The sequence below is a fragment of the Musa acuminata genome, chromosome BXJ3-4, assembly GCF_036884655.1.
Source record: "Musa acuminata AAA Group cultivar baxijiao chromosome BXJ3-4, Cavendish_Baxijiao_AAA, whole genome shotgun sequence".
Taxonomy (NCBI): domain Eukaryota; kingdom Viridiplantae; phylum Streptophyta; class Magnoliopsida; order Zingiberales; family Musaceae; genus Musa; species Musa acuminata.
This window is the reverse complement of record NC_088352.1, coordinates 43,088,299-43,110,000: the sequence shown is the minus strand read 5'-3', so window position 1 is coordinate 43,110,000 and position 21,702 is coordinate 43,088,299. Positions and strand designations below refer to the sequence as shown.

The 21,702-nt window shown below is 38.6% G+C and overlaps 2 protein-coding genes across 8 annotated transcripts; one reads left to right on the top strand and one right to left on the bottom strand.

Moving 5' to 3' along the window:
• Window positions 1–832: 832 nt before the first annotated feature.
• On the top strand, window positions 833–5,328 carry LOC135635466 (G-type lectin S-receptor-like serine/threonine-protein kinase B120). The gene is made up of 7 exons (XM_065146544.1): window positions 833–2,362; window positions 3,306–3,425; window positions 3,528–3,736; window positions 3,821–4,031; window positions 4,122–4,359; window positions 4,436–4,586; window positions 4,692–5,328. Exons 1-7 carry the CDS (start codon window positions 1,039–1,041, stop codon window positions 5,001–5,003), a joined length of 2,565 nt encoding a protein of 854 aa, XP_065002616.1. The 5' UTR covers window positions 833–1,038; the 3' UTR covers window positions 5,004–5,328.
• A 227-nt stretch (window positions 5,329–5,555) lies between these two features.
• LOC135585289 (uncharacterized) lies at window positions 5,556–21,416 on the bottom strand. Of its 7 annotated transcripts, none has more exons than XM_065146547.1 (20): window positions 21,279–21,416; window positions 20,595–20,736; window positions 20,452–20,489; window positions 20,078–20,220; window positions 19,749–19,907; window positions 18,935–18,997; window positions 18,764–18,853; window positions 18,296–18,589; window positions 18,024–18,121; window positions 15,423–15,458; window positions 14,945–15,065; window positions 14,619–14,855; window positions 12,233–12,328; window positions 12,030–12,095; window positions 11,781–11,819; window positions 11,552–11,686; window positions 10,987–11,351; window positions 7,763–7,856; window positions 6,975–7,157; window positions 5,556–6,041 (listed from the first exon to the last, which is right to left on the bottom strand). In XM_065146547.1, the coding sequence occupies exons 4-20, from the start codon at window positions 20,174–20,176 to the stop codon at window positions 5,943–5,945; spliced, it is 2,274 nt and encodes a 757-aa protein (XP_065002619.1). In that variant the 5' UTR covers window positions 20,177–20,220; window positions 20,452–20,489; window positions 20,595–20,736; window positions 21,279–21,416; the 3' UTR covers window positions 5,556–5,942. The 7 variants fall into 7 exon arrangements, with proteins under 7 accessions (XP_065002619.1, XP_065002618.1, XP_065002617.1 ...); XM_065146546.1 differs by having other exon boundaries at window positions 20,078–20,203; window positions 21,279–21,415; XM_065146545.1 differs by lacking the exon at window positions 20,595–20,736 and having other exon boundaries at window positions 20,078–20,203; window positions 21,279–21,397.
• Between the last annotated feature and the right edge of the window lie 286 nt (window positions 21,417–21,702).

The window sequence follows — 21,702 nt, the reverse complement described above, 5'->3', positions numbered from 1 at the left end:
GCCTCACACTGATCCGTCCAGAAAAATATTGTGCCAAAACGAGTCTCATGTCGCCATATTCCATCCTCTTTTCCTTGTTAGACGTGATATATATATATATATATATATATATATATATATATATATATATATATATATATATATATTAGCGGCCTGTGAGCACAAGTTTCCATGTTGCAAATAAATTATCACGTTTATCATCAAAAGCCTAATAAATTAGCCCGTCAGGTGATCGTAAGCATCACTGTTCTCATATTTTTCGTCAACTTTTCCCTCCTAGATTTGATCAATCTATGCCCTTTCCCTGTCTAATTCTATCAAGAAGAATTCATCTAGAAAAAGAAAACCAAGGAATTAGAGTAGAAAAATATTGCCTCGAGTGGTCATATGGCCTTTGATCTTAAGACCATAAGGATTAAAATATATATTACAATACCTTATGGCCACCACCAACAACATCCAAATACAATATGACTGTAAGATAGTGATCCTGAGGTGTAAACAGTATATTCATTTAAATGAAGGAATCTGTCCTCATGTATTTTGTCTTGTTAGACAAAGGCTTTATAATTAATAATTTTAATATTATATGTACGTAACAAATTCATCTACTCTAATTAAATATTTTTAATTCTCCTCGGGATTGGAGTCTACAACTACTACATCTTTCTTTTTATGAAGCATGAATTTTCAGTGGGAGGCGATGAATTTTCTTGTTGCCTCGTCTTGAATGATGTCTTCAGACATCGATAGGTCGTAAGGGATTGGTCGGAGAGGCCGCCGCCAGCAGCCGAACAAGAGCCAATGCGTCTTCGCCATTGCTTTTGGACTTTGACCGGTCAACCAAACGTGGGTTGCCTATAGCAGATCCCGCGGTCAAACAACGACACATGCTGCTTCACAGCAGCTCGACACGGATTTAATGTGGTCAACTCTTCCTCGTTTACGTTTGATTAGTATAGTGTTGAGCCTAATATAATCTTTTAGATCCAAGGCAAAGGCTTAAGGCTTTCTTCGAGCAAGCAAGCTCAACAAAAAATGGCTGCGGCTTGCTACGTATCCGGAAGACTTACCTTCCTCTCTTGTTTCGTCTTCTTCTTCTTCTTCTTCCGCATCTCTTCCTTCTGTTTCTTCGCTCATGCCACGGACACCTTGACCCAGGGCCAATCCATCACAGATGGGCAGACCTTGGTGTCAGCCGGGAACGTCTTCGAGCTGCGATTCTTCAGCCCCGGGAACTCCAGCCATGGTCGCTACGTCGGCATCTTGTACCACTCGAGCATCTCGGCCACCCAAACCGTGGTCTGGGTGGCCAACCGGGAGGCTCCCATCACGGGCTCCGGCGGCCGTCTGATGGTCACGAGCGACGGAGATCTGGTGGTGCTCGATGGAGCAGGAGGCTCTGTTTGGTCTACCAACTCGTCGGCGGCGCCCAGCAACAGCTCCACCACCCTACAGCTCTTGGACACCGGCAACCTTGTTCTCCAAGACGGCGGAGGAGGAACGCTGTGGCAGAGCTTCGATCACCCGACCCACACGTTCCTCCCTGGCATGAAGTTGAGTCTCAACACGACGACGGGCAAGGCGCTGCTCTTCACGTCGTGGAAGAGCCCCGAGGATCCATCGGCAGGGAACTACACGTTGGGCCTCGACCCCAATGGATCGGCGCAGATCTTCATATGGGACCGAGGGGTGCCACGGTGGAGATCGGGGCAATGGAACGGGCACAGGTTCATAGGCACGGTGATGAGGTCGCTCTACATCTACGGCTTCGACTACGAGACCGATGAGAGCCAAGGGATCGCCTACTACACGTACACTCCGCACAACGCTTCCCTGGTGAGGTTCGTCATGGAGTGGGACGGCATGGAGAGGACGTTCATGCAGGTGCAGGAGACGAGGCAGTGGGAGATCGTGTGGGGGCAGCCCATCAACCAGTGCGAGGTCTACGGCATGTGCGGGGTTTACGGGACGTGCAGCGACGACGGGACGACGACGACGTGTAGCTGCCTGCAAGGGTTCGAGCCGCGGTCAAGCACGGAGTGGAGCGACGGTAACTGGACCAGTGGGTGCGCGAGAAAGACTCCATTACTTTGCCAGCTAAACAGCAGCAGCAATGAAGATGGATTCTTCACGCTGCCGGGGGCGAAGCTGCCGGACCATTCAGACTGGGCTTCCACGATCGGAAGCGAATCGGGGTGCCAAGAAGCTTGCTCGAGCAACTGTTCTTGCAGGGCCTACGCTTACGCTGCTTCCGACATAGGATGCTTGTTATGGGGGCATGATCTCATCGACATCTACCAGTTCGAGTTTCCTCAGGACGGCTATGATCTCCATGTCAAGCTCGCGGCGTCTGATCTTGGTAAGTATTTTCGAGTCTGAGGACGATTAATTGGATCATATTTTTCTGTAGATTTATTTCATGGTTTTCGCATAGATCAAATATGATCCATCTAATAACCACCATTAAAATACAAAAAAATATCAATTATAATAGACTCATGTAACCTTATAAATTTATTTAAGCTGACGATTCTCGATGTGATAGGACATTAAGAAAAGTATATATATATAATATCAATGAAGATAATATTGTAATAATTGTTTATTCTTATCTTGAATTAAGGTGATAAAATACATGTAGCAGGTACACCAACCATTTAACTACTACAAGGAATAAGAAATGCCATACGTCACTATCACTCCATTAAAGCCAAACATGCCAGTCGAAAGGAAAGGCTAATACAATTATTGTGTGCCCTTTCCATGCCTGTTGTTAGCCGTGCTGGATGACCTGCACACCATTCAGTCATGCCTTCCACATCATCAAGCCCACCCACTTGCACAAGCTTGGTGCACTTGAACCTAAAGCCTATCCCACCCACAATAAAGAAGGTGTGACTGCTTTTTTCGATGTTGTCCCCCACCAGCAGTGGAAGGCAATACATCCTTCTTTCTTTACTCTTCATGGTCCTCTTCCCCAAACTTTGCTCGAATATTTTGGATTCTTATACTTCATTCATGTTTATCTGTAATCTATTGTGGTTTATTCAAAGCTCGTTTATCAGACATGATTCAGGGAAACACCAAAGGGTTTTGTCATGTTCTTTGGACTAATCCCTGATTTGGATAAGATAGGTCGTACCTTCACCAAGTTGTCATAGTTCGACCTACTCGGCTCGCTTGAAGTCGAAGAAAGCTGGTTGGACCATGCTGTCTTAGCTGAAGACCTTTTCCTATTGCACATGAGTCCAATGGTAATCATATTCTTCTTCTTGTCTTGTCTTTTGTCTTTTGGGCAACAGATGCTGCAAGCGACAAGACCAAGTTGAGGGTGATAGTGGCGGTAGGATGTGCACTGGGGTTACTGCTTGCCATCATCATATGTTTCTTCTTGTGGTGGAAGTACGGTTCAAGAGCAAAAGGTGAGGTGAAGGATATATTTATATGGTTCTTATGATGCTTTGATTTATGAAGATATCATCGTATTTTCACTTGCTTACTGATGTGTAATATGTGCTATGTAGTTTCCTGGAAGAAGAAAAGGCAGCAAGAGAACACAGTATTGCATCCAAGTGGAGAAGTAGTATCGGAATTCTCGAGCATCTACGGAGAAGAAACGCAAGAAGGAAAAGCTTCTGAGCCACTGTTCACGTTTGACTGCATAGCGACTGCCACCGGTTACTTCAGCGACTCAAATAAGCTCGGCGAAGGAGGTTTTGGCCATGTTTACAAGGTAAGAGTTGGCATGCACGGAGAATGAGTCACGCTGCAGCATGGCATCTAAACATGGATGATGGTATTATTGATGCTTGTGAAGGGAACGCTGCCTGGTGGACAAGAAGTGGCTGTCAAAAGGCTCTCCAGGAGTTCAGGGCAGGGGTTGGAGGAGTTCAAGAACGAGGTCATACTGATCGCCAAGCTGCAGCACAGGAACCTGGTCAAGTTGCTCGGCTGCTGCATTCAAGGAGAAGAGAAGATCCTCATCTACGAGTACCTGCCCAACAAAAGCTTGGATGCCATCATCTTCGGTATGACACTTGTGGATTGCACCGTCTTTTTTTGCTCTTCCCAAGGGAGAAGAAGAAATGAAGTTTGACTTGGATGGATGATTCCAACAGATACATCGAAGAAAGAGCTACTGGACTGGAAGAAACGCTTCAACATCATCGAAGGGATTGCTCGTGGCCTTCTCTATCTTCACAGGGATTCCAGGTTGCGCATCGTTCACCGTGACCTAAAAGCCAGCAACGTCTTGTTGGACGAGAACATGAACCCTAAGATATCGGACTTCGGCATGGCAAGGATCTTCGGAGCCGACGAAAACCAAGGCAACACGAATCGTGTCGTCGGGACGTTGTAAGTATCGAGCATATCTACTGCTGCAGTGAGAGGATGTTGGGACTAAGTGCAGCTTGAATTGACACTGATGCAGTGGATACATGTCGCCTGAGTACGCCATGGAAGGTCTCTTCTCGGTGAGGTCCGACGTCTACAGCTTCGGAATCTTAGTGTTGGAGATCCTGACAGCAAGGAGGAACAGCAGCTTCCATCGGATGGAGAACGCCGTCAACATCGTGGGATACGTACGTTGAACACCCACCCACATCTCGATGCTGCATTTGGATTTCGCGCCGTCTTGCGTGTTCACTTACCCGCAGGTGTTTCCTTGGGCCTTCTTGTTGTTGCAGGCGTGGCAGATGTGGAACGAGGACAGAGCGGTGGAGCTGATAGATCCGACGATACGGTCGGCCTCCATGATTTCTCAAGCGCTGAGATGCGTGCATATAGCCCTGTTGTGCGTGCAGGATCGAGCGAGCGATCGACCTGACATCGACGCCGTCATCCGCATGATGGGGAGTGGGAGCGGCCCTCTTCCCATGCCTAGACAACCCATGTTTGTGGCAGTGGGAAGCCCAGATGTTACGGAGACGAAGATTGCCAACAAGTACGAGTCATTCTCCACCTACGACGTCACAATTACAATGGTTCAAGGGAGATAGAGCTTGTAGACTTCATGCACACTCGGTGTTTGCGACAATGGGTGAACCCCAATGACTTATGTTGCCAATAGGGTGTTTACGCTGACAAGAAGCCGCTCGGGTGATAGCTCTACTGGAAGTTCCAAGGATCTATTTATCATCCGGAGGAGTTCCAAGCAAACATCTCGAGGAGGCTTTGTGTTTTCCTGATGTGGCTTTTTATTTCTTGATTGTACAAGATCAATGAGATGGCATTGTTCCATTCCGTGAGGGAAGCTCATACATTATTCTGTATAAACTGTGACACTTGGAAGAATGATATATAAACTTGATTGGTCTACCATAAGTAATTTCGACTAAAGGTGATCTATAATATAAAAGAATTAATATATAATGGAAATAGAAAAGAATTAATCATGACATGAAACCACCGATTGCAAACATATGACATTCCAAATGATAATATATAAAGGTTGATGAATCAATTATGTTAGTTCCAGCCTAATGGTCTGTCAAGATAATATGTCAATCCCAAATGCATGAGATATTGAATTACATGATGATAATAACAAGTAGTCCTAAAATCACAACTATTATGGCACATAATTAAACTGACTCACCCTCATAAATCATACATCTAGTGTGGCTTAGGAAGCTTCCATGCCAAATCACATATTAATCAGTAAAGAATTAGCTGACTCACAAAATTTACAGGGCAAAGACAACCAACTTAATTAGAAAAAGCAAGTGTAACCTAGGAATAAATCTACCAGATTCTATACATTCTGCAAAATCAGAGACTAGTCTGATTTCTACATGCACAATTGAATTGACTACAAAGAAAAATATCACACTGCCGCTCATGGTGTCTAAGGTGAAGAAAGAAATGCTATCATGTGACAATTATGCTATGTAGAATAATGTTAATTGAATTCACCATTGTCATAATGAGTTGTGTCATCATCCAGTCTGCACCACTTTGTAATTGAGGATCAAGTCTTCTGGCTTCTTCCATATGTATGTTCGAACAGTAGCCAAACTCATTTCCGGAGATACGACCTGCACATGGAAAACAAAGAAGAAAGGGGAATTATTATGTGGCACTGGAACTGGTCCGCCTAAGGACCAATATCGATACTAAACCGATGCTTATAACCTTGTGTGAAAGTACCAACCAAATGTGAATCCAGGAAATTGTAAATTAATGCATCTGACAGTGCCAAATAGACATGAATCCCAGGAAACAAATGGTTTTATGTGCCCTCTTTCCTATCTTACTTTTGTTTTAACTTGACAACATTTTACATGCATAAATTTAATTATTTGCACTAGGTTGGCATGCTATTCTTGTTTTTGTTCAACTCTGTTGGCTGAGTCTGAAGGTTCAACATGTTTTAACATTTTAAACTCATCTAAGATATTAGCTACTACAACTCCTTTCGCCAAACCGACAGTGTATGTGGTTTTCACACACAACCCACTAATTCTACCAATTGTAATAACATTCCAGCAAACCACTTTCAGATATAGTTTGTCCTACACTTCCAAGGTCCTTAATGGGTACGTTGACATATCACCATAGCAGTACAAAGCTACAGATGCTAAATCTAAACTGAAGGTTCCATGAATGACCGTGGTGTGTAAACTGAGGATATTAGAGATACATGATTGCCTTTGCACTGTCAATTTGTGAGTCAGCGACTCAGCAGAATTTTAAACAAAGTAAACAAGAACAAAAATTTAGTCAAAACATATGTAGCAGACTTGCATAATAAAAATTGAATAAACTGAGGATATTAGAGATCATGGAAATATATTAAGAAGAAAGTAAATGCATGTTTTTGTTGACAGCATCTGTGAGACTCAATTTTATGTAGAAAAAAGCATTAGTAAAAGTCAACATGTCATGTTGCAGGTCCAATAAGCCTCACTCCTAGTACAAAAATTAATGAAAACCAAAAATTTCATCATAGAAAGCTTTGCTGCACTTGCCTGGTTATTACACAAGATGTCAATAGATGGCATTAGCTTTGGCCATGACTTCATGCTCTGTTTTACTCCACTTGATGGAACTTGTGTCTTTGTCATGCTGACTCCTAAAACAATTGTGGCATCAGAGCTTCCACCATCCAATGGTTTGTCAAGAACCATCTTCTCCATAACATAATTAATCACCTGCAATACAAGAGGATGAAACAAACATATGAAGACCAAAATAAGAAATTTTGGATATGTTAACTAATTGATTGTATCTTGGCAAACTAGCCAAGAAGAGATAGAAAGTGAGAAGATTATAGCTTGACATAGACCAAGTCATGCTTCTTTATATTTGAAGTTAGTTTTCCACTAAAACATTATGACTTCAGGTAAAACAGCTACATCACAAGTTATTCATCTGGCACTGACTCATCAAAAATTGTAACTTGATTAGATGATAAACAAATATTACTGTTTTTATTTACCTTGATGTTATAAATAAATGTTAAAAAGAAGCGATCATAATGCAACACAGGTTAACTTCTATACGCACTAAACAGTAACATTAATTTTGTGAAGAACCAAGACCCTACATTTAATATGGTACAATTAACACTTCTCCAATCTATTCCCATTAGATCAATTGTTTGCTTTATAAAAAATAAGAAAAAAAGATCAATAAACTAGTGACTATTTGTCTTGTTATGTCTATTAATCCACATTTTTATTACAATAACCTAACATATGAAAAGCTAGAACAAAATATGATGGTCACCTATCAAGAAAAAATAACTGATTCTTACTTTGTTCATCCTCAATATCCTTGGTGCACTCAATTTCCCCTGTGTGATGACTGGCACAGTTGAGCCTTCACAAGGTAGCAAAAAGAAGCTACATCTACAGTAAAGAACAAAGTAATATTGATGTCACAACTTATCAACATAACCAAAGAAATTCCACATCACAGCAACAAAGATATGAATACAATCTCAACTATTAGGTACATAGTAACACCACTAACATTAATTAGTAAAATAAACTCCAGTAATATTAAGCAAAAGCCCAAGTTGGATAAGCAATTTTTGAAAAGCGACTTAGCTTTAAACTGCTTCCAGAGAGAAACAATCACAAGAAATTTCTACAACTTAGAATAATCTTGTCAGCTCCTAAGAAGATCAAAGTTGCAACAACATATTTAGGTTTAACAATATGAGAGTAGCAGCAAAAACTTCTAACATTTGTCACATAGGTATCATCAATAATAAATAAACCACATTAACTGCCAATGTGTCAACAAATGTTGTATTGTTCATAATATGCATACTATGCTTCCACCCCAAACCTAGGATGTATCGGGAGTAACTGTAAGATTTATATGGAGCAGAAGATTAGCATTCCTAATGTATGGAAGAATTTATTATAAAGAAAAACAAGCAAATAGATATTCCTAATGTGTCCAATTATCAAGGAGGTGGTGGATATATGGAAAAGATCAAGACATGACTTATTGTTAGGGAGATCTGTCACAGGTAGAATCTGTTGCAAATTAAATGTAAAATAAAAACTATTTAAAACAAAGCAAAAAAAATCAAGAATTTGAGAAATTTATGAATTAAAGAGATGAAGCTAATTACTATAGAAGCAATGTAGTCAATCATGAAAATATGCACATAAAATTTTATTACTGGTCCGGGCATGGACCGATATACAGACCACCCCGTTTCGGGCAATCTACATTAAAATAATAAAAAATAATAAAAAATGATGGACCCCAGTCCATTTTAGCATTAAAAAAAAAGCATATTAGGGCTCTTCTTGCGTACGAAGCCGTGGCACCGCCTCTTCGCTGCTGTGATGCTGCAGCGGTGCTGCCTCTTTTTGCCACTTTGCTGCTGCAGCGACGCTACCTCTTCACTGATTTGCCACTGCGATGCTGCAGCGACGCTGCGTCTTCATCGCTTCGCCGCTGCGATGTTGCAGCAGCACTGCCTCTTCACTGCTTCGCTACTGCAATACCACTTCGCCGCTTCGCTGTTGCGATGCTGCAGCAGCACCACCTCTTCGCCGCTGTGATGCTACTGCTTCCCTTCGACGCTGCTGCTGCTTCCCAAGTATCGTTGCACTTCTCCTCCTTTTCTTTGTTCTTTCTCTTTTTCCTTCTTTCTCCTTTTTCCTCCTTTGTTCCTCCACCGGACCTTCCTTTTCGATCTATTTTTCTTCCTTATCCAAACATCGGTACACACCAACATACCATGTGTTGGTAGTTGGTACACTGGTACGGAGCACCACGTGTCATGTCGCCAATCGACTGGCATACCGGCTTGGATCGGTAAGTTAAACCTTGACATAAATAACTCCAAAATTTTCCTTACAACTAACAGAGGTTAATAAAAATGACAAATGGACAACCAATCATGAATGAACAATCGTAGAGTGTTTCTTTTTGTCCCCTTTTTAATGGGCACCTCAATAATTTCAAATGAGGATATTCATAAATTGGTTGTGATTCATTCGCTAAGAACCTCCTGGCACTCTGCCACAGTACTTCTAATGACCGATGGATCACCATTATCATTCCATTTCTTTGTATTTTTTTAGGCTTAAGGAAATAGGCTTTGGATGTGAAACTTCCCTACACCACTCTCCTCATCTTGGATCCTTCCTTCTTGGAGACCTATACCGGCTCTAGACTGACCTCTTCCAGCAAGTCCATCTCCCTTGAAAAATGACATACTGCTACCTTTTGAAACATCAGGGACACCTTAGCCACCAAATTATCAAACTTAACATCACCCTCCACAGCTGTTACCCCTCCTCCACAATAAGACGTGCATTATGAACTTATGGCTTAACTAATTATTGAGTGATACCTTAAATTTGCATCTTTTAAGCTTAGTTATAGTAGTTATACTTCCAGGCCTGACTTCATACTAGAGTCCATATTAATTTTTCTATCTCATTCTACATATTAGGACATCAAGAAGGAGCATTTCTAATTGAAGAATTAACCCAATATTCCCATTTGGATGTAACTAAATAGATCCTATTAACACACTTCCTTAAATTGTAATCACAAGAAACGAGGGATTGAGCAACACCTAAAGTCCATTAAAGTCTAAAAAATCATGAAGTTGAGCAACACCTAAAGTCCATAATCCTATTAACTATATTAATCATGATGTTGAAAATGTAACTAGAGCATTAAGGCTTAAAAATTCTCTTTTTTCATTCTGTGATGTAACTTTCCCTTGCAATGGGATCAACAATCTATTTAGTAGTAGTGTGCAAGATTATATATCTTAAAATACCATATAATGGGTGCAGGTATGCACTGAATACTGTGGCACATTATTTTCTTGTTTAATCAATGTAAACTCAGAATGCACATAATTCGAAGAAAAAATTGGTACTTATTTGCACGAGAAAAAAGATCATAAAATAAGACAAAATAGAAGAATCAGTTGAAACAACAAACTTGTCTTTTTTTATTCCATAAAGTGATACCTACTTGCATGACAAAAAGGATCATAAAATAAGAAAAAAAAATAAAAGAATGGGTTGAAACAACAATCTTGTCTTTTCTTTCTATTCCATAAAGTTTCCTAAAGATGACAATTTGTTTCACAAGTTCAGGTTCCTTGGAAACTAAATTAAGCATAAAAAATAAATAACTTAAATGCTCCAAAACATACATCGAAAGACTTTTATTGCTTGCAACTTAAAGGAAAAGAACAGATATGCAAGAAAGCAACATTTTACTTTGTATTTTCTCTTTGAGGTAACTGTCCATTTTACTTTTTACTTTCTCATCTAGATCTTTCTCATTTAGAAACAACAATCTTGTCTTTTCTTTCTATTCCATAAAGTTTCCTAAAGATGACAATTTGTTTCACAAGTTCAGGTTCCTTGGAAACTAAATTAAGCATAAAAAATAAATAACTTAAATGCTCCAAAACATACATCGAAAGACTTTTATTGCTTGCAACTTAAAGGAAAAGAACAGATATGCAAGAAAGCAACATTTTACTTTGTATTTTCTCTTTGAGGTAACTGTCCATTTAGAACACAATTAATACACCACCAAGGAAGATCTTTCTCATCTTCTGTACCATCTAAATCTGTAATCTTTTTTCTCCAAGGACCTCCATGTGAACCTTCTGTAATTATTGATGGAGGCGAAACTGTGGAAAACTCAAACGAAGGAAGCATGCCAGATTTACTGTTTTCAGCTCCATCATCCACCTCAAGTTTTGAATGAGAAAGATTTCGAATGGAAACATCCTTCTCAGTTGCAACATCACCATTAGATGAAATTGGTGATCCCTTCCTCTGGCTTCTTTTGGCCATCCAATGGGCCAACAAGCCACGAAGTGTCTCCTGAGCTAGATTAATCTGCATCGTTTTGTAACAGATACTTTACAATCACCTATGTTAGTCCACCCAGATTATATGTTTTTCTCCAGGCAGACAAACAGTCATCCTATTTTTAATATAAAATAAAAAATATTGAATATTGATGACATGTTTGCTTTTAAGATTTCAAGTCATAGAAGTCAACCGAGTAGGATTTTTTTTAAAAAAAAATTATTTACCTTGACATCATCTTGTGCTCCTGGTATATTCATGTCAACAGCATACATCTCAGCGGAGAAACATTGAGGACTATCCAAATGGATAGATAAACAACCAAGCCGAGTATCTGCTGTAAACCATGCAGGTATGCTCACCTGGATAAAAGAAAAAAATTCCAAATATGTAGTAGAAATAGATAATTTTGTTAAAAAGGAATACTAGCAATATTGGCACTGCTTGATATGTTACCATTTCAAACAGCTCTTCTTTCTTCTTCTCAAATGAAACCTGCAAGTGAATTACGGAGTCATAAGTTACACCTACAAGAGAGGTCATATTTTCTTAAGTTAATCGAGATAATCTGTTAAGGAATTGTATGATCGTAAGGTGTATGATTGTATGAATAAGATATCATTAGCACCCAATGTCATCAAGTTGAATGAGCTGTTATGACACTTCAGCTTTTATTGGGACATTGTTCAATGCTACAAAGAATACCTTTCCACGATCCTCAATGACAACTCCCTTGGTAATCTCCCACAGCTTAACAGAACCTGCGGTGTCCTGTTAAAAAGGGATGTTAAAGTCATTAACAACTAAAAAAACCATGAAACTACCAATTAGTGCTAGATATTGGAACCACCCAAAATCATTCAAAGAGAGAACATAAAGGATACAAGTGGAATAGAACCTAATAATACCTTCGTCAAGACATATCTTCTATTATTTAAGATTTCATGCTGTACAATTCCCAAATTTCCAGGAATAGTGAAATATGGTTTGTTATATACAGGAACCTGCAAAAGCATTGGTGATTAACTATATGTTAATCAGGAAAAAAATTCTTGCAGATCTGCAAATCAGAAACAAACTTCAAATCATTTTGGGATAAACTATGCATTTTACAAAACAAATATCTCGATATTTCAATGCATCTTAAGCTGAAAAAAACATATTTCACCTAAAGTCTGACATAATAAATATAATGACTTCATTGATGAAATTTAGAATCATTTGAACTTTAAATTGTAGCAGATTTCATTACAGTTCCATGAATTCAAAACCTAGACATAAACCCCAAAAATCAATGACTAGAGATTACATAAATGAGAACAGTGGCTTAGATATAAGCACTAAGATCAAAATGAATCAGTGATTTAAAAAGCGCTAGGCGCCAAGGTCCAAAAACACCCGAGGCGCTAGGCGCTTGCCCGAGCGAAGCGAGGCGCTAAAATATAAAAATATATAATATAATTAATAAATATAATTATTTAAAATTTTAAATAAAAATATGCTATTAAATTAAGAAAATCTAAGATACAAAATCACAATGTCACATTAACAAAAAGTTTCAAATAAATAAAAATTAACAGTATTAAAATCAAAATAATATATTATTAATCTATTAACAGTATTGAAAATTAATCATTTCAAATAAACTTAATAATATTAACAGTATACAGTATACGTATACTGTTAAAAGGAAGTGTAAAGGAGTGTTGAGCTTGCTGACTGAGAAAAGAGGAAGCGGCAGCGGCGAGCAGCGGGAGGCGCGAGCAGCGATAGCGGCAGCGTTTGCAAGCAACGACAGCGGGAGCAGGAGCGGCGACAGCGACGAGGAGCGGGAGCGGGAGCAGGAGCAACGAGCAGTGGGAAGCGCGAGCGGCAACAACGGCAGCGTTTGCGAGCAGCGATAGCGATGAGCAGTGGGATCGGGATCGGCAGCGGTGAGGGTTAGGGTTCGGTTGTCACTTATATGAGTTTTAGTTGGTTCGATTGAACCAACTAACCATCATAGACCGAACCAGACCTAAAATCCTGGTTCGGTCGCCTTGGTTAACCCAGGCGCTCGCCCAAAGTGCCTAGCGCCTGGGCTCGGGCGAGCGCCTAAGCGGTGCCTGTTTGAAGCGCGTCGCCTGGGAGATTAGCGAGGCGCTCAAGCCTCGCCTCGCCTCGCCCGAGTGCCTAGGCAAGCGCCCGAGCGCCTTTTTAAATCACTAAAATGAATAACATCTAATCAAAAAGTAGAGCAATGTCAAGATCCAGGCACAAGTTTCACATAATTTCATGGTCTAGATTGAAGTATCAAAAAACTGCATAAATTTTTGAACATTTATTTAAGGAATAATCCATAAGATGGGTAAATATGAATACGAAAAAATTATTCAATTTATGAAATCTTGAGCCTCCAAATATAACATCAGATACTTCAGGATCAGTAAAAGGAAACAACAAGTTAAAAAAGATGAACCAAAGGAAATTGAAAAAAAAGAAATGAAGCTTAAAACAAGTGATGTAGTTCCAAATTCTATCTTTTTTAGCATTGTCTTCTCAAGTTGAAATGATGAACCACATAGCTCAATAAAATTTTAGAAAAATAAAAACAAAGCTGAAACAAGAGATTTAGTCTCCAAATCTCCTTTGGCATCATTCCCCGGAGTTGAATCTTCATTCCAAGATCACAAAATGGCTTTAGAAGTTCAGAGAAGAAGACAGAATGGGCATCCATTCTTTAAGTGAAAAGGTCCAAGACAAGGAATTTTAATTTCCAGTATACCACCCATAATGTTCCGAGTGAGAACCAGGATGTAGAGCTCCCTCTACCAGGTTCATTAGGCAGTATACCTCAAACTCAACTTACTACAATTTATCAGTCAGCATAACATGATTGGGTACAATCCAGGGTCCAAAGCAATTACAATGGGAACTAAGCAAATAAGCATAGTATACCACTCATTTCAGTAAATAAGCCATTTTGAATCTCCAGAACAGTTTCTCTTAAACCCCTGCCCCAGTCTATTAGCATGAATCATGAATTTCAAAAGCAAATCTTTGTGTTTACTTCACCAAAAAAGGAAACAAACCCTCATGTTCACAACTCTTCTGAGGAAATGAAGAAAGCAGAGGCAGCTCTTCTAAGGTGTAGACAAAGGGTGCAGGAGGAACTGCTGAACTTGACAGTTTGAACTTGTAAACTAATAATATAAAGTTCAACCTAAGATATCCAACAGTAAGCAAGCAGCCAAAAACAGGTAACTTATTTTTCATTTAACATAATGTCTCACACTACTGCATGCTATGACTTACAGGAGCAGATCCTTCTAAAGAAGCTCTTGCCCTTGTAAATGACAAATTTCCTGCTATGAATGAACCGCCTCTTTGAAAAATCTTCTGAGGATTATGTACTTCAGCTGGAAACCTGTCTACAGAGGAATTTGTTGTTGCTATCCATATACTATCGTCTTGTAAGGCCATTTGTAAAATTGGATCCTCTTTTGTGCAAAGCAAAATGCTCTCTCTTGTTGACAAGTCTGTCAGGTACAACTAATATATCCATATTCATGTAGAGATGGTACACATCAGACAGTGATCAGTTTTAAACCTTAAGAAGATAAGGGAGCTGTCATACTTACAGATAGGTCTCTACCACCACTATAAACATGTGTGAATGTTGGGGTGCTGGCAAGTGCCCAGACTGAATCTGTATGAACAGCATAACAGTGTACACAGCGCTGTTGACCAAGATCCCATAGGCTACACAAGACAGAGCACCTCAACTAAGCATGCTTAGAAGTTTCACAAATGACATTAATCCATAAAGTTCCAGATTCAGTTATGTTATGCTAAGCTAAAAAGTTATGTCAATCAAGTAACTTTCAGTATCATATAGAAAAAGAAAATGATAATTTTTTCCATAAGACTTAATTCTACCTAAATTATTTGATGTACATGGAATTTGGCACATAAACAATTACAACAACAAATGATATCTGAGTCTCTGACAATCCTTTTTAATAAAATAAACAAAAAAAGAACAGCTCATTTCCCTTAGGAGACAACAAAAACTTTACCTATTAACAAGAGATATAAAAAGATTATAGTATTTCATACCGAATCATTGAATCAGATGAACCTGATAAGCAAAGCCTGCAGAAGATAATCAAGTTTCAATTTGAATGTAGTAAATAGCATGTATCTATACCAACAACATAATGACATATATTACAGATTAGAAAGTTAATTCAAAAGTAGGCATAAAGGTGTCATTAAGGCAGTCAAGGCATTTCGATATGATGTTGAGTCGTTGACTAACTATAAAGTGGAGGTGCCAGGCTGATAAGTAAACAATGAGCATCAAGATACATGCTAAGGTGGCTATTCAGCAGACTATGGAGTACGAAGTGATAAAATTACCAAATCAAATAAACCATGTTTTGAAACAAAATAATGCTAGGGTGGAGAAGGGCTAGCTAAAATAAGAATGACAAGGCAAAGCTAGGATGACCAAAGATATGCATGTAACATGTCAACAAAGATTAACATCACAGCAAGAGCACCCCCTTCAAGTCCATTGTTAGAAAGATTAGCTAGCCAGTCAAACATAGTCACATAATGCTTCTTAGTTATGCATTGTGGTATAGGATTTTGTAACAAGAGCAAAGATTTTCCCTTCAACCGTTCCTAACCGGCATTGGACAGCATGTACTGTTCCAAGCCTGAAAATGATGATATCATGGAGCATTTGTTCACAAGGTTGGATTTTTGTTTCTCTTTTGTGTGCATGTTACTATAAGGTTTAGCCAATATAGTGTGAATGAAAAGTCTGACCTTGGGCAGCATTTATCACAAGGTTTAATTTCTCTTTCTTTTGTGTGCAAGTTACTGTAAGCTTTAGCCAATCTAGTGTAAACATAATTTCCTTTCTTTTTGGGTTTCAATTCAATGGCATAGCCAATATCCTATAAGTGCTATCTTCTTCCAACTCAACCAAAATATAACAGCTAAGGACAACCTCATTAGAATCAGAACAGGTAAATTTCCATCTCTCTTGTCTCTCTCTTTCTTCTCGATGTTCCCCCTCTTTTCCCTTTCAACTTAATGCATACTTGTGTCGATGCAACAGCATTTATAAAATCCTTGAATAAGATCACAAGCGACTAGAATGAAATTAAGTTTACACATGATTGTTGTCTACAAGAAAGAGATAGGCCAAGGGCAGAAAGAAGCTTATTTCATTTAGCCGAAACAATTTTAGCAAGTTATGATTAAATACCGTGTTAGCAAACATGAAACTGAGATCTTACAGATACAAACAGATTTCAAAAAATTAACAAAAGGTGCAGGTGGCCAGGAGAGCTCCAATCAATTAATCTATTTCAAAGAATCTTCACTACGAACAGCAATTTTTGTGCAAGGTGTTCCAATGTGTAATTTACCAAAAAGATTCTTCATCATTCTTGGTGCTGCAAGTAGAGTCTGGCCATAGACAGTTATGGCTGAAGAATTTTGGCTTTCAAAGTAGGTCCAGTCCTATCAGAATACCAACTCTTGAAATTAATTTTCTAGGAATGAATTCTCCATTATTTGTTTTCTCAATCAGGATTAAACAAGATGAAAAATCACAAGTTATGGAGAGAAGAAGATAGACGAGCTCAGAACCAAGAGCTTTATGGAAGCAGTGAAATGTAATGCTGACAAGATTTATTTCATTTATTTAGCATGAGATCATTCTTCAAGCTAAACAGTTCGTCCAGTCCTAAGTGCCACATGGATGTAATAGCCATTTCTTGAAGTCCTTGCTAGGATCTTGGTGGCTACTATTTATTACATTTTTATTTGCTTCCACAATTCAGAGGGTAACTTGTACAGCAAAGAATGCATTTATCCACCAAAGGACACTCCAGATGATCTCTTCAACATATGCGCCATGTTACTACATTCTGAAACACCTACTAGACAACTTCAACTATTGTCATTTTTTCAGACAATTCCATCCCCAAAGGCCATTTCCTCAATATCTCCGCGTATATGCTAATGAGAAGTCAGGGAATGCCTATCTATCTAATTTGTTGCCAAATTTATAAACATATAAGAATGCAAAGAAATAGCATTTAAAGAGATGGATCATCTTTTTCGTGTTGGATGTATTCATTGAGATCATCTCTAAGTTCCAAATTCATTTTGTTTGCCTTTAACTATTGCTTTATATTCCATATGTTTTCTATCATGGAACAAGGCTTACAACTCAAGTCTGCCTAGCATATCCTAGATTCTGATTCGTGCAAGAACAATCATTCTTCATAACTATCAGTTGCATTAAAGAACCTTTAATTGTAAAAGAGATACTAAGTATATTTAACAAAAACTGTAAGAAATTGTACAGTTGCATCAACACTGTTTTGCTCTAACCTGCTCCATTCAAATCTATCGTTGCCTTTCTTGAAGCATCAGATATTTTTAATTTCAAGAAATTTCTTAATAACTATGTTTATATCATGACAACAGATGGATATTACAGAACAACTATGGCTATGTCTGAAAGATTACTGGTGAACCATCAGACAACCTGCAGGGATTTCTCTGATGGCTAACATGGAATGAGACATCTGATCAACTTATATGTTCAGGAACAAAATGAAATAAATGATGCATACTATTTTGTTGTAGAGCCAGTAAAAGCAGTCAAGGCAGACAGGAAGTTCACACACTAACCTGCCAGTAGAATCAAGAAGCAAAGCCCTGATGTTGTCAGTGTGACCTTTTAGTTTCATCTTTTTTGAACCAGTTCTTGGATCCCAAACACGTACAACCTATGTTGAAACAATAAAACCAACTAAAATATTCAGCTGAATTTGCTAAAACCGAATTTAAACATCACATATGGAACATAGTGGCAGTATTTGTTACAGAATTGGGTACAGAAGACATACTTTATGTAATTAACAGGTGAAGGATGATAAAATATTATAGGAATTTAAGGTCACCTTTTCAGTTCCACCAGATACAAGCAGGGTCCCACTATCATTCATTGCTAGAGCATAAACTGACTCTTTATGGCCCTTTGCAGGAATGGGACTGTACCCATGGGATTGAGAGTTGTGAATTGACATGTTATTGTCTGCATTGCTACAGCACAAACTTGACAATGGATGCCCATCATTTCCATTGGAAATCTTATCTTCAGTTGTGTCAACAGGCTTAGCAATCGGTGAAAGAGCTGCATCAACGTCCCATATGAAAACCTCACCACCTAGTCCCCCCGAGGCAACAATGTTGCTCTAATATACATGATGTTAAAAAGATTATAAACATTAAGATAAGTGGTAGATCAGAACGAGAATATGTTTGCATTCAAAAAATATATAACAAAAGAAGGCATACTGCATAAAGCCAATGTTCAAAAAGTAAGTCATTTGTTTCATTAACCCAAAAAAGTATGTATTACTAATTACATTTTTCTCAGCAGCAGCGAGACAAGTAACATAATCAGAATGTTGCCGGAGTGTTCTAGTGCAAGCACCATCAGACAAGGAATTCCACGTCTGAGAAAAAAAAAAAGCCAAGCAAAGATGATAAACTCCACTAGTCATAAAGCAAGCAAGAATCTACTAGAAGTGAAGAACCTTAACGGTGGCGTCTGAAGAGCAGGAAACAAGCGTGTTACCAGCCAGAACTGCATCATTGACCTGCATAACAAGGGAGGAAGTTCAGGTAACACAAAGATGTATGAAGGCACAATTTCTTGCTGTATGAAGATGTCAGAATTTAGTGCCAAAATTCAAACAAATTAAAAAAGTATATCAGCAGCCAACCAAAGATAAATTTAAAAGTAGAATATAAATTACACAAATATGATTCTAGGTTCCACAACTATAATTTGAACATACATGAAGAAAATTGAAAAGAAATGTCCCCTCAGATATGCAAATTAGTGACTGCTACCACTACCATTCAATAAAAAGAACTTTCCTGATAAATAAATTGATTAATCCAAGACATGGAAATAATTGTAAATGGAGACACTAAAGGCACAAATTTTTGAGGCTAAGACTGCAATCAGTAACATGTTACAGACATAGATCCCCTTCCATCATATAAATGTAGCAATAAATTTATTACCAACCAAAAGCGTTGAATAATAGTTCTATTAACACGGAATGCATGGAATATTTAATGGATCAGCATGTCAACATTTTTTTTTTCAGAAATGTGAACTGCAATATGCTTTCTCTTTCTTAACCAGCAAACGATGTGCCATTTGACTTGGAACATTTGTTTTTATAAGACAACACTTAAAGAACTTGACTTCCAAATAAGCAATTTGTGAGAAACAAGAAATTTTAAGTTAGTGATCTTGGTAGAAAACTTTAAGTAATTTGTGACTTCCATATATGCAACTAGCGGGAAATGAAAGTATTGAAGTATTCATGACAATACCCAATCAACATGAGATTCAAATGTCGCTGAGTAGCTAGCTTCAGTATTGTTTAAAGCCCATCTTTTTATTGTCCCATCTCGGCTCCCAGTGAAAAGATAATCACAGCCATTGGGTGGTGCAGACTTTAAAACAGACAGACAATTAATGCCTGCACAATGCTGCAAATAGCAAGGATAATTTTAAAAAAAAATAGATAGAATAATTTAAACAAGACAACATGTGCTATGCCAAAATAAATCTCAAATTAAAAAAAAAAAAAAAACATATTCATCAATCATCATAAAAGCAATAAATAGTTAAATGAATATAAGAACAGAAACAAAGAGACCCTTTTGTCATCTACATCATTCAGCACATATGTTAAGCGTTTCTCTTTCCGATGACGTGTTGAACCAGATGTGTTATTGGAACTTGTCACACGATGCATTCCAAGCTTGCTTGTAACAGATTGTCCCTATAATCAAAAGGCCACTATAAAATTTGTTATCATTTGAAATAGCTTTTTTAACAAATCAGACATAGAACTTTATAAAACAATCGGTAATGATCAAAGATGTAAATAAAAAAAAGACAGTGTAGCACAGACAGTTAACAAATCAGATATAAACAAGTCAAGGCAATAAATTTCAGAATTCTGAATCTTCTAGAAAAGTAAAAGAACTATCTCGAAATCCAGGAATTTAACACACGGAATCAAATTACCTAACACCATCAGTAGGAAGCTCCACAGGGGCTTGTGTCTACAAACAAATAAAAGAGTTGCAGTGGAGTGAGAGCATTCTAACAGTACAATCAAGACACTTCCTTAACAAAAATAGAGATTCACAATTTATATATAGACTTACAAAGTTATATATGTCAACCAGCATCATTTGCAGATGTCAAGGAGCACATATAACATATCATGTTAACATCTTAGTCTCAATATCTCAACTTAGCAATTCAAAATATCGAACGAGCAACAGAGTCCAGCACTGATAGTTTCCTCTGAAAATGCACAACCATAATACTCTTTTACGACAATTTTATGATACAAAGGACAAGCCATTTGGTAAACATTCGAAACAAAACTAAGGCCACATTAAATGCAGCAGAACGACTCATAATACCCTTTTATCCCACCAAATCCACCACAATTCTTCGACCTATTTAGATCTAAGAACAAGCATAGAAAACTCCCACAGAAATGCATAAAAACTGGTTCATGGTAGTTCTGTCGGGGTACAATTCGTTCTTTTTGGACTGAACTACGACGCACTAAGAATCAGAATTCCGGGGCATAATGACGATCACGAGAAGCAATGGCATCAAAAGGCGTATTTGGACCACGGTGCGATCATCGGGGCATCACGGCGGCCGTAGCCATGGACGCGGGGGACCGCCTACGGTTGCTGCCCCCTTTCAGCCCCCACTGAGAACGGGGGCGATCGCGATCGTCAGCAAACCGTCCGAGGGCAGGCGGAAACGGAAGCCGTTCGGAAGCGAGGGCGGCTCCGCAGCGGGAGAGAGAGAGAGAGAGGCGTGCGTACCTGTGGCAGGAGATGTACTGGATGGACCGATCGATCTCTGCCTCTTCCTGCTGCTGCCCGTCTAACGATCGCGGTCGCCTCCAGAAACAGGAGAAACAACGGCAATAAAAACAAACTGAGATTATACCGACAATAACAAAAATAATAATAATAACATAGAAATGAAAGAGGCGTCCTCGGGCCGGAGTTTTGCCCGATATGGTGACACGTTGATGGGCTCTATGAGAGAGCCCGCAAGGACTAGTAGTCCAGACTCCACTCCACTATATTTAGAAAACGTATTATTAAGATATTGCGCCATTAGGAAAAATTTTAATATATTTATGAATTTTAATAGTATCTCGTACATCATGCATTTAGGATCAACTCATAATAGATAAAAATAAGTTTATGTAAAAGAAAAGGAATAAAAATAAAAATAAAA

Excerpts from the sequence above, each read along its gene's own strand:
- LOC135635466 (XM_065146544.1), top strand. The coding sequence starts at position 1,039 with ATGGCTGCGGCTTGCTACGTATCCGGAAGACTTACCTTCCTCTCTTGT. Across the intron at positions 2,363-3,305 it reads GCTCGCGGCGTCTGATCTTG|ATGCTGCAAGCGACAAGACC; the intron begins GTAAGTATTTTC and ends TTTGGGCAACAG. Across the intron at positions 4,587-4,691 it reads CCGTCAACATCGTGGGATAC|GCGTGGCAGATGTGGAACGA; the intron begins GTACGTTGAACA and ends TTGTTGTTGCAG.
- LOC135585289 (XM_065146547.1), bottom strand. The coding sequence starts at position 20,176 with ATGCATCGTGTGACAAGTTCCAATAACACATCTGGTTCAACACGTCAT. Across the intron at positions 11,820-12,029 it reads TCATTGAGGATCGTGGAAAG|GTTTCATTTGAGAAGAAGAA; the intron begins GTATTCTTTGTA and ends ATTCACTTGCAG. Across the intron at positions 11,687-11,780 it reads AAGAAGAGCTGTTTGAAATG|GTGAGCATACCTGCATGGTT; the intron begins GTAACATATCAA and ends TCTTTTATCCAG.